Below are 11,439 nucleotides of genomic sequence, written 5' to 3'. Positions count from 1 at the left end.
GTATCATGTATATTACAATTGACAGGGTTCTTCTCAGTTCGCACTCTAGGCGTAGGAGGCTAAACCAATCGCGTATGGTACACTACGAGGCTCAACTGCTATCCGACATCTGATTGGATGCAGTGCACCGCGGGCTTACGTGCCTCTCGCGATTTAATTTCTAGGGGGTAGGGACAAGGGAGTCGTGACTTGGGAGAGCGTCCACTGCCATCGAAGTACAAGGAATCGGATAGTGCTAGCTCTTGCTTCTCGTACAATTTTTCCTTTCAAAGGTACGTAAACTCCTACAAATCGTATTTCATCTTATGTCACGTGTGATTCTGGCTATCGGCAAATAAGCGGGAAGTGCAACGTGTATCGTAAAGAGTGAAAAGTGCCGGAAAACTCGGGTTTTCGCGTCCGAACGCAACGTACCGTCGTATTGCCTCCATTTTGCAATTGACGTTCGTGGAGGGAATCATTCACGAGCTTCTCTTGCGAGTGATGTTTTCGGCTTCTTCTTGCGGAGACTGTCATTCGTTATGTTTCATTTGTTGAATGATATTTCCCGCGGAAAGAACCATCGAGAGTTCCAAGAATTTTTATCAATTTCCATAATACATTTTTCTCGGTAACATAGCTTTTATTCGAGTCGATGCAGGAAGAACGAAAGTTTGTGCATTGCGCAATGCGCAGCGTTCCTCGGTGCGCGGCTCCTCCGTACGAACAGCAACGGATCGTACCCCCACCCTTGTTGCCCCACTACCTTTCTCTTACCCCACTACCAAGTTTCGTTTATTCTAGATATTACAATATTCTCTTCGAAATCGTTTTTCCCGCGTTCCTTGTTTGTATACAGTGGTGTCTCGAGTCACCGAGGTACCTTGAACCTTTTATTACATTTATATTATTAAATTTAGCTTATCAGTGTTTTTTTTCAAATTTTCATAGCTAATATTGATATGTTTTATAATCTGCATTAAAATAAATGTGAACATTAAAATATTCGAAAGAGTACTAACAATAAAGTTTCAACCGACTTCGTATATTTTATATAAGATTTAAAATAAGATAGCCACATAGTTCTATTACTAATTAGGTTTTTGTTATTCCAGGTTGAATAATGGCACGTACCAAGCAGACGGCACGTAAATCTACTGGAGGTAAGGCGCCTCGTAAACAGCTCGCTACAAAAGCAGCTCGTAAGAGTGCGCCTTCTACTGGTGGAGTGAAGAAACCTCATCGTTATAGGTGAATTTTACAGAATGTATACACATTCATTGAAAATATTTATGACAATATATATGGACATTCAATAAAAGTGTGACATTATATATATGACATAAAATATGATTTTTAGGCCTGGTACAGTAGCTCTTCGAGAAATCAGAAGATACCAGAAATCTACTGAATTGTTGATCAGAAAGTTACCTTTCCAACGATTGGTTCGTGAAATTGCACAGGATTTCAAAACTGATCTACGTTTCCAAAGTGCAGCTATTGGAGCTTTACAGGAAGCTTCTGAAGCATACTTGGTCGGGTTGTTTGAAGATACCAATTTGTGCGCTATTCACGCCAAACGTGTGACCATTATGCCCAAGGATATTCAGCTAGCTCGACGAATTCGTGGCGAGCGTGCTTAAATAATATGTAACTCCCATACATACCATTTACAGCTATTATTATTCTCATCACTATTATTATTATTATCGTCATTCGTAACAATCATGGATAAAACATTTTCATTCCAAACTACATATTATTTTGTACTCCATGAAAGTGTACAAGTTATAAAATTGTCATTTCTTATGATAAGGATAGAAAATTCAGAACTTTGATAAATTAATATAAAATTGGTGGCTATTTTGAAAATAGTAACCCATTAATGTTTGATGTTATTACATAAAACTGTAAACTAAATTATGTTACTGCATACAAATTGTCAGTTATAAATATTAATCTTTTGTTCTTTAGTTTAGTTTATATTTTTCTTTTTTTATCAGTTTACATCTTATCTATAGAGTAAGAACATCGAGATCTAAAATACGTTTAGAAGCGAAATGGGTCTTAACAAAAGACAAAACAAATTGTTAATTCTTCTAAAAGTACTTTTAGGATTAAAAAGCAACCGCAATTTCTCATTATAATTCTATGATATACGTATATCATTATTACAATACATACATCATCGTCATTATTGATACAGTACATAGAAAAAGAAATATACATTAGAACATAAGACAGTTTCTTTATAGGAATCCAATGTAGTGTTTATTGTACTAGAATTCTGGTTGTACTAAAATCACATAAGGTAATTCAATCAGATAAGTACTCACTGTTCGTGTAAAGATAAACGTTTCATAAATAAAATTTGAAAACATTGACTTACCTGTTTCTGTTTAATAGACGGTAACAGTTATTTTATAAGTGTGATAGGTTTAAAGAACTTCAATTTTATGAATTGAAAAGCTGTTTACAGTAACTTTATTTTACAAATATTTTAGTTTAATTTTACAAATTTATGTTACAAATATTATGTAAATTCTGCTACTACTTGTATTTCAGTTTTATTGGAAATTCCAGTTCATTATCAGTTCACTATTGACACAAAACGGAAACAATAATTTTTACACTATACGTCAAGCGGAATTTAATACAAACTTACAATGGTTTTTTTTTATTCAGTACGTAGTTGTGAATATGTTTGAATTCTAATTAGTAATGTTAGTTCGCATTTAATTCCATATAAATGTTTTAAAATATGAAGTTGTATAATTATTTAGTGGCACAAAAGCACACAGTTTATGTTGGAGATATGATACACAGTTCAATAACTTTTATATAATTTAAAGTATAAAATTGAATTGCAAGACGCAAAAGAATATCTTTTTCTTATTAAAAATAGACATAGATTCCTAATTTACTGTAAAAGCTAGATTTGCACTAGTGGTTATAATATTGTTTCTAACTGTGGCTGAATTTTTTAATTGTCCTAAAACTATACCAATTTTCTAAACTAAAAATTCACAAATTATTTATTTAATATCATTTGTGAATATCTACACAACAATAACATAATTCTAATACATATCTATAATTATCACATAATCAACTTTACACTTACAATTTTGAATAATTATTTACAAATTTCATTCATATTTTTACCAAATATGCTTTTAAATTTCAAGAAAAGAAATAATAAGTTAACTTCTGTAAATAATGAATTCCATACAACAGAAAAATTAAATAATTTATAAAAATAAATAATAAGTAAGTGAATAGAAGTCATGTTTGTTTCACCGTTAAGTAATAATAAATTAATGAATGACATTAGAATCGAAGTATAGTAAGAATTTACAAATATAGAAACAGAATGGACAACGTAGAAGTTTACTGTTGGAATATTATCCGATGTTTATAATCGAATGTGGTTGCTGTTGCCAGAGGCAAAGCCTCGAACTTGCCGCCTAGTCCTGATAAAAAAATTTAGTACTGTTTTGTTACTATTTTATACGAAGGGAGGATATGGCTATGAAACTTCAATTAAATCAGCGTTTCTCAATCAGTTTAAAATTTTTATTTTCATTTGATAATTAATTAAATTGTATAATAGACAGTTACAATATTAAAAGAAATATAATTTTATGTAAGATTGAGAAATGCTGTACATATTTATGAATCGTGCATAAACTGTACAACATGCACATAAAAATTAGCTTGATGATTTACAATTCATGATTGTTTTTCAAGGTAAGTCTCAATTGTAAAAATGTTAATGCATGGTTTTAACAAAACAGTGACAAAACAGAAGTTCTATATTGTGCAATGTAAAATGCTTTCAAGCACTTTGATACAACAAATAGTACAGACAATTTTATTGCGAACACTATGTCAACGTTACTGACAGAAAGTACAAAAATTACATGTAAACTTCATGCAAGAAAGATTTGTATAAATACAATTAACATTGTATTACATAAATAATGTTGAATCCTTTTGTGCTGTGCATAGGATTCAATTAAACGTTCTTTTATAAAGAGTATATTTGTAACTGAAAATTTATTTTTAACAAAAAACTTTTGAGCACTAAAGGTCAACATTTAAATATTGCAATTATAGATTGAGCTACAAATTTGTACAAAAACTATATAATTTTACGCGTACATTATCACATATTGATTATAATTTATAATTTAAAGAAACTTTTATAATAACAAACTAATTATTATGCATCTATTTATCTTATATATAATTTATAACATTGCATCGATCATTAAAATGTATATATACATATTATATACAAGTGTGTACTTACATTATGAAGTATTGAAAATTGTTAGCTCAATCTAATACATGAAAAAGCTTTATAATAATATGAAACGTACTTAAGTTATATTTATTCTATAAAACATTAAAAAATATAAATCAGGAATTTCTTTCAGTTACATTGATTATAGTCTGTTAACTGGGACAATTATAGTTTTTGAACATAGTTACTCGATTAAATTTTTAATTTTTACTCCTTTATAAAAAATATTTTTGGTATGATCATATCATATACGCGCATATTACAAAACTGATTGTTTTGTTTTATATATCATATTACAATAATAATTAATTTGTCGAAATTTCTATTCCAAAATACGTATAATATTAATCCAATTTATTGAAGGTCTTAATAATCATAGAATTTTTTAAGAATTAAGTAATACAAAATTCTAATCTACAACTATTTCTTATGATTTAGATTATTAAGACCTTGATAGACTATAGTCAAAATATAGTATTGTACTCTTTGAACCACAAAGAAAATGTACAGACAATTAGATGTAATTCCACTGTACAAGTCATACACATAAACTAAAGTATACTAAAGAATAAAGTACAGTTATGGAATTGAAAAGAAACGTTAAATAAAAATTAACATTGAAGCTCGAAAATTTAGTTTACAGTATTAATTAATTTTGATCGCTTCGCTTCAGAATAGTATACAACTAATAAACTAAACAAATTAGATTTAGAGACATAAAAAATAAGATGCTTTGTCTTAAATTATAACACAAGCGATACACGAGCTATTTGACAAATAATGCAGTCTTATTAAATATTTTGAACTTTCAAATACTAAAAAGCTAGAGAACTGGGATTGTGAGAAGCATTTGATTATACACAAATTCGTAAGTTTAACGTTCACATAAAGCACTATGTAATTAAGAATCAACACGAAACTAGTAATAAGTACAATTCATTTAATAGTTATCATGTATCGTTTTAAACATAGATAAACAAAATTTTTGCTAAAGCGTTACTGTGTATAAATCAGATTTCTTAAAAGAATAATTCTGTTTGTAACAGAGTCAATTAAAAACATTTTTGATACATGATATCTCTTTTACTAAAAGTACACGCAGTGCACAAAGATGTAGAGACAATAATGTGATATTTCGAAATTATTAACACATTGCTGTAACGTTACCTGTAGAGGTCGCGGACGGTTTGATCCTCTCGTGAAGGGTTTTGGCATGTATTTAACTTATTCTCCAATGCCTATGCAATTAAATAAGTATTGTTAAATGAGGTATCATAATTTTTGTGAATTGTTATTGTTATTTCCAGTGTCGATACCATGTTTTAATTAGAAGTTACAGATTTCTGTGACTGGTAAAATTAGGTGGAAAAAGCATGGGATTATTCAGTAGGGAATAAAGTGAAGCATGGTGTATACAGAACAGAGGTATGCAATACAAAACAAAAGAAACCAAATAGAGACCTGTACACAAAGGCTTGGTCAGCACTTGGTTGATCTAGGTTGTTGCCGTATACATTGAGTGGGTGTGTGAACCTGGACGGTTGGTAAATCAGTGGGTGTAGTGGAAACAGTTTTTTTTCCACCCACGCAAGTGCATTTTACCTTCTTACAGTCCATGCAGACCCACCTGTCAAGCTACCAAAACACCAGCTACATCACACTACCAGTATCAATGACTAACACTATACTAAAGCATTTTATATAAACTGAGCAAATTTTTACAAAGTATTTGTACACCTATATTTCAGTTTTATATATTATTTAGTAAATTTCTTGTTTGATAGAAAACACATTTCAAATTTAAGAGGAAATCAAAATAAAAGCTGTTCAAAAAAACCAGAACAAATAAGACAATTGCCTAGTACCAAAATTAAAATTTACGGCAACTTAAAACAGCTTAATTTTAAAAATACACAAGCCATGCTTTGAATTATTTCCATACGTGCTAAATGAGCATTTGAAATATAAAAAAACCAAACACAATAAGTGTAAAGAAAACTGATGATACTTACACCAACTTTTCTCATAAGGTCGCCAATCATGTTCATTGCTAATATTCTTGTACATGGTGCCAATGGTGGATTCACATTATTATTGTTATTGTTGTTCCCAGTTACACCCCCTACAACTCTGTTTCCAACTAATTGCAAACAGGAAAAGAACAAATTACTACAGATACATGACAGCATTAAATTTATAGAAAACAGAAAACATACTGAGAACTATAAGACAACATTTTAATAAAACAAATAAAAAGAAAGTTGGCATGCAAGTCAGTTGAAATTATACTTTTTAGAAACTAAAATAAAGAACAAGTTTGTTAAAATAATTTTTATTTCATCGATAACAATATTATATATGTATGTACAAACTGATAAAATTAATTGAAGCGCATAAAAGTATGTTAATAAAGCATATAAGTTAGACAGGACGTTTTGTAATCTTAAAATATCAATTAATTAAGGTATTTGTTACTGAGGAAAATTTCTGAAGAAAGACATATTAGACTATTGAATTCAAATTTTGCATCCATTTAGCTGCAACTGTTCTATTTTGTTAGGTATTTTTCTTGTTGACCATTGATTTTAATGATATTAAGAATCATCTTTTAGGCCCAAAGCAAAACATGCGCTTAGTTTTACGTAGAGTATTATGTATCTTACTTTTTAATGGTGAAGTTGCTGTATTACTCGGAGGTATGGATTGTGGTACTATTGGACCACTAGGAGGTATATGCGTTTCCAATTCAACCTGTAGTTTATTGCTATCGACGTGATTACGAACTCTGTCAGCTGATTTATCATTGTCTGGTTGATGTCTTTCTTGAACTTGAATTTCTTGCTTTAGGTCTGTAATAAAATTAAATATCGGTGTTAATTTGGGTACTTCATCATCCAAATTATGTGGTTTATTGTATGACCTCTAATTTCATCCATTAATCTCTGTACTATAACTTTTAGAGCCTCTTTTTCGTCAAGTTCTGATTCCAACAGAGCATTTTTTTCAATGGCAGAATTAAGTTTTGCTTCTATTTCTTCTTCTGTTACCCTATTTATCCTGTAAATTGAATAAGACACAATACATTATTCTAAATTCAACAACATATGTTAGATATTCTAACTAAATGTATATAATTTTGAAATACCTGTGAGCTCTTTCCAGATCATCATTTTTCTGTTCTAATTCTCTAATATACTTCAGTAAATGGTCATGTTGAGTCTGTAAATCTTGAGCCTTTCCTTGAAACATTATACAATCCGCAGATTGTTGGTCTAATCTTGTTCTTAATTGTTCCACTTCTGTGGCTAGTCTTGTATTTCGTTGCCTTAATTCTCTGTTAGTTTTTTCTGCCTGTTCTAACGAAGCTTCTAATTCCTTTTCTAATAATTGTGAATTTTCTTGAAATTCCTCTAGCTCTCTTTCTATATCTTCTTTCCTACAAAAACAAAACAACTTTCTAATATAACGTACTACTTTTAAGATTCTAACTAAGAAAGAAAATAGTTTACCTTCTATGTATTTGATGAGCAAGATCCATCCAATATTGAATTTCATCATCTTTGGACACAAACTCCGGGGGATCAATGTCCATCATATTGACTAATGCTTCCGAGTCTATTCAATTCCTTAGCAAATGTTTTTGAGAATTAATTACAACTACAAATTGTTCTATATTTCTACTGATACAATGACATCCTACAAAATAAAATAGTCATAATTACACATGAAATATCATGCAATCAATGAAGAATTGTTAAATTATGAAAATTGTGAAAAACGTTAATATCATTATTGGCCTGTTAATATATACAATCTGTGTTGACAATCACGGTGAAAGTTCAACTTCGTTTAAAAAAAATCGCAATTACCGTGTATATACGTGTAACTGTAATGCGATCGATGCATCAATCTAACCTACTCACAGCAAGTTGATAATAATTACTCGCAGACACAGACTGATAGCGTAATTCTTGATCAGCAAAATAAACGATAAAACATCAGACCATTGATCGTCAATTGTAGTCGAAATAAAATTAAATTTGAAGCGTAATAACTGCATAATTCAGAAGACTTAGACTTACATGTATCGTTGGGAGAGAAACACGCGACGAAGCAAGCGAGAAACGGGACAGCGTAAACACAGCTTCACCGTTTTGGACCGAGCAAAATCCTGTGGTCTATTATCGTCTAAAAATGTTGAATAAAACGACTAACGATGACGACGTGTGGGCGCATTAAGATGAAGTTCGCCTTAAGATGCATATAAATACGGAGGACCTTGAAGAAGCGCTAGCAGGTGAAACGTAGCGAATGCCGCGTGTGACATAAATGTCATTACCGTACAATTGTGAGTCACTCTGGTTGTGATGGTAAAGTAGAAAAAAAGCTGTTCCACGAAACACGGTGTTGAACGTGGATTCTCTGTTTCCCTGGAAGGTTACGAATGGACCGTGCGAAAACTGTTTGGCAGGTCATCGATCGATCATTAAACGAAACGTTCCTTGAGCAATCGTATAACATCCGATTCAGTCTCGTTCGCGGAATGAATCTTGAATGAAATACACGCTCGTTTACCGATCGCAAAATGGCAGATACATACCCGTTCGATCACTATGCTACGGCGCAGTTCAGGTGGCGTCACGAGAGCTAACCGGTTACGCGTGCATTCGATATGGTGGACACGGAACAGGACGAGGTGGAATGTACGACTTATTCTTTGTTTCATATTGATTGATAATTTCAAATGCGTACTCATAGAATTGATTTACAGATATTCTTTGTTGTAAATCAGATTGAAGAGAGTCTAATCAACAATCTATTATTCCCCACTTATTTAACAAAGTTTGGAAAGCGCGCTGTTGTGACAGTCAAATACATTTTGCAAGACTTTGCTGGAATATGCAATTTTGAAACGGTCAAGGTGATGACAGAAATAACTAATACATTCAATAATTTAAATTTCATTTACTTGTTCGTTGCAATTGTAAAATTTTATATATACATGTACAGATTCTAAGAAGCTCCCATTGTATCGCATTATAACACATATTATACAGTTACAAACAATTGTACCGTTGTAGATTATAAGAAACGCTTATCATCGTTAACAGTTGTATATGTTGTATAATTATTGTACATTATGCGTACTTCTGTAGTACGAAATTGTAAAATATCTAAATTGTAAGAAAACTATATTATTGTACACTGTTGTATTATTGTTCTAATACTTGATTAAATAAATATGAAATGAAACGAAAAAATTATTTATTCATTTAAAACTGCAAATCTTAAAACTTTGAATTTGTTGAGTTGGGTTGAGATTTTGTATCAGAAGAACATAGTAGTAACAGAGCCGTTTGTTAATTATTCAAATTTTCCATTAATAAAAGTTTTAAAATTCAGCTACTTTTGAGAAATAATGACACATTCCGACAATTCTTCAAATTCGAAACTGTTCAATTTAAAAATTTTGTATCATAAGAATATAAGGTGGGAAAAGGTAATTTAAAGACAATTTAAAAAAAAATTTCGTATTTTCAAACTTTTTTAATTTTTCAATCCTATCTGAGAAGACTTATCACGTATAAATCATTGCAATATCAGTGTTTCGGCTCTGAAAAAGACTGCTGGTAGTAGGTTAACATGATATGTAAAGAGGTGGCACGTTCTTTATCATACATATCAGCTGACAGGGGCCGGGAAGGGGTAGAGAATTACGGTCCAAAATCTACTCCTGGCAGTGTTAGGCAGTCGTGAGATTTTATCTCACGCGAGAGCTTTATGCGCATGCGTCAGCTGACGTCACAGCTTGCTGCCAATGCCGTACCTAGCCGGTACACGCAATGGTGACTGATGAGGGCATCTTAATGATTCTACATAACTTTTCAAAAATTCTTATAATTGCACTGTAAACTATGAATGTATAGGTTGAGTTAGATTACATTAGGCTGGGTTAGGTTAGTTATATATATGTTAGTTATAACGCTGATCTGCGCGCTACTTAAAAGTAGTTTAAGCCATGCTATCAGACCGACGAGTTAGTCTTTACAGCATTGAAGTGGAGGAAGGATCTCGGCGTTCCATTTAATCAACGTAAGTCCTATTTTTTAATATAACACATATATTTAGTCACAACAATTGTACATTATAAATAGTTATTCAATTTATTATTTTTATAATTAACATTTTCTGTTTACTAATGATCTAACCTTCACGTAACAATATTATTAAATCGTGCAACAACAATAAATATGTTATTATAAATGCTTTTATTTTTCAGTTCCAAAATTGAATATACACACAATCTGCCTCGATCTTCGACAAAGAATTAAACCAATAAAGACTTACATAAATGAAAAATTGTACAAAATATATTTGCAAATTGTATGTCTTTATGAAGTTACAATAAATAAATAAAAGAAATCATGTACTTATTTACAATCCATTCCATTACATTCATAAACATAACAGACAATCAACAGGTTAGGTCAGGCTTACGGTAAGGTTATATTCGGTTAGGTCAGGATCCAAGGTTAGGTTATATTAGGTTAGGTCAGGATCTAAGGTTGGTTCGGATCATGTTAGGTCAGGGACTAAGGTTAGGTTGTATCAGGTTAGGTCTGGAGACCTAACATGTATCATTCCCCATGTTACTATTACTATTACCGTGGAACTATAATTATTATCCTTACTACTCTTATTATTATCAATTTAACTGATATCACTACCCATATTACTACTTTTATTATCGATACAACTATTACTATTATGCTTATTATTCTTATTATTATTAATATTATTACCCATATTACGACTATTATCATCGCTGGAACTGTAATTATCCTTACTACTCTTATTATTATCAATATTGTTACCGATATTACTACATTTAATATCATTATCTTTATTATTCTTATTATTATCAATATTATTACGCATATTACTACTTCTATCATCATTATCTTTATCATTCTTATTATTATCAATATTATTACGTATATTACGACTATTATCATCGCTGGAACTGCAATTATCCTTACTACTCTTATTATTATCAATATTATTACACATATTACTAATTTTATCATCATTATCCTTATTATTCTTATTATTATCAATACTATTACGCATATTACGACTACTATCATCGC

At 30.9% G+C, this 11,439-nt stretch overlaps 2 protein-coding genes across 8 annotated transcripts; one reads left to right on the top strand and one right to left on the bottom strand.

Annotated features, from left to right (window-relative positions):
* The first annotated feature begins 1,100 nt into the window (after positions 1 to 1,100).
* Positions 1,101 to 2,363, top strand: LOC100883938 (histone H3.3A). The gene is made up of 2 exons (XM_003708049.3): positions 1,101 to 1,230; positions 1,340 to 2,363. The coding sequence occupies exons 1-2, from the start codon at positions 1,103 to 1,105 to the stop codon at positions 1,620 to 1,622; spliced, it is 411 nt and encodes a 136-aa protein (XP_003708097.1). The 5' UTR covers positions 1,101 to 1,102; the 3' UTR covers positions 1,623 to 2,363.
* On the bottom strand, positions 1,939 to 9,420 carry nudE (Nuclear distribution protein nudE). 7 transcript variants are annotated; one of them, XR_013038974.1, is made up of 9 exons: positions 8,371 to 9,420; positions 7,798 to 7,984; positions 7,434 to 7,724; positions 7,209 to 7,345; positions 6,952 to 7,137; positions 6,301 to 6,428; positions 5,750 to 5,923; positions 5,456 to 5,526; positions 1,939 to 2,577 (listed from the first exon to the last, which is right to left on the bottom strand). XR_013038974.1 is itself a non-coding variant. In XM_076534241.1 (9 exons), the coding sequence occupies exons 3-8, from the start codon at positions 7,881 to 7,883 to the stop codon at positions 5,768 to 5,770; spliced, it is 984 nt and encodes a 327-aa protein (XP_076390356.1). In that variant the 5' UTR covers positions 7,884 to 7,984; positions 8,371 to 8,718; positions 8,889 to 9,420; the 3' UTR covers positions 1,939 to 5,526; positions 5,750 to 5,767. The 7 variants fall into 7 exon arrangements, 5 of the variants coding, with proteins under 5 accessions (XP_076390356.1, XP_012152023.2, XP_003708098.1 ...); XM_076534241.1 differs by having other exon boundaries at positions 1,939 to 5,526; positions 8,371 to 8,718; positions 8,889 to 9,420; XR_013038976.1 differs by lacking the exon at positions 1,939 to 2,577 and adding an exon at positions 3,412 to 3,452.
* Between the last annotated feature and the right edge of the window lie 2,019 nt (positions 9,421 to 11,439).

Source organism: Megachile rotundata, chromosome 8 (genome assembly GCF_050947335.1).
Source record: "Megachile rotundata isolate GNS110a chromosome 8, iyMegRotu1, whole genome shotgun sequence".
NCBI classification, from domain to species: Eukaryota; Metazoa; Arthropoda; class Insecta; order Hymenoptera; family Megachilidae; genus Megachile; species Megachile rotundata.
Note: the sequence above shows the minus strand (reverse complement) of the source record. Positions and strands in the feature narration are given on the sequence as shown.

Coding starts and splice junctions, on each gene's coding strand:
- LOC100883938 (XM_003708049.3), top strand. CDS start 1,103: ATGGCACGTACCAAGCAGACGGCACGTAAATCTACTGGAGGTAAGGCG. Junction 1,231..1,339: donor AAGAAACCTCATCGTTATAG/GTGAATTTTACA, acceptor TATGATTTTTAG/GCCTGGTACAGTAGCTCTTC.
- nudE (XM_076534241.1), bottom strand. CDS start 7,883: ATGATGGACATTGATCCCCCGGAGTTTGTGTCCAAAGATGATGAAATT. Junction 7,725..7,797: donor GCTCATCAAATACATAGAAG/GTAAACTATTTT, acceptor TTGTTTTTGTAG/GAAAGAAGATATAGAAAGAG. Junction 5,924..6,300: donor ACCTTATGAGAAAAGTTGGT/GTAAGTATCATC, acceptor GTGTTTTGGTAG/CTTGACAGGTGGGTCTGCAT.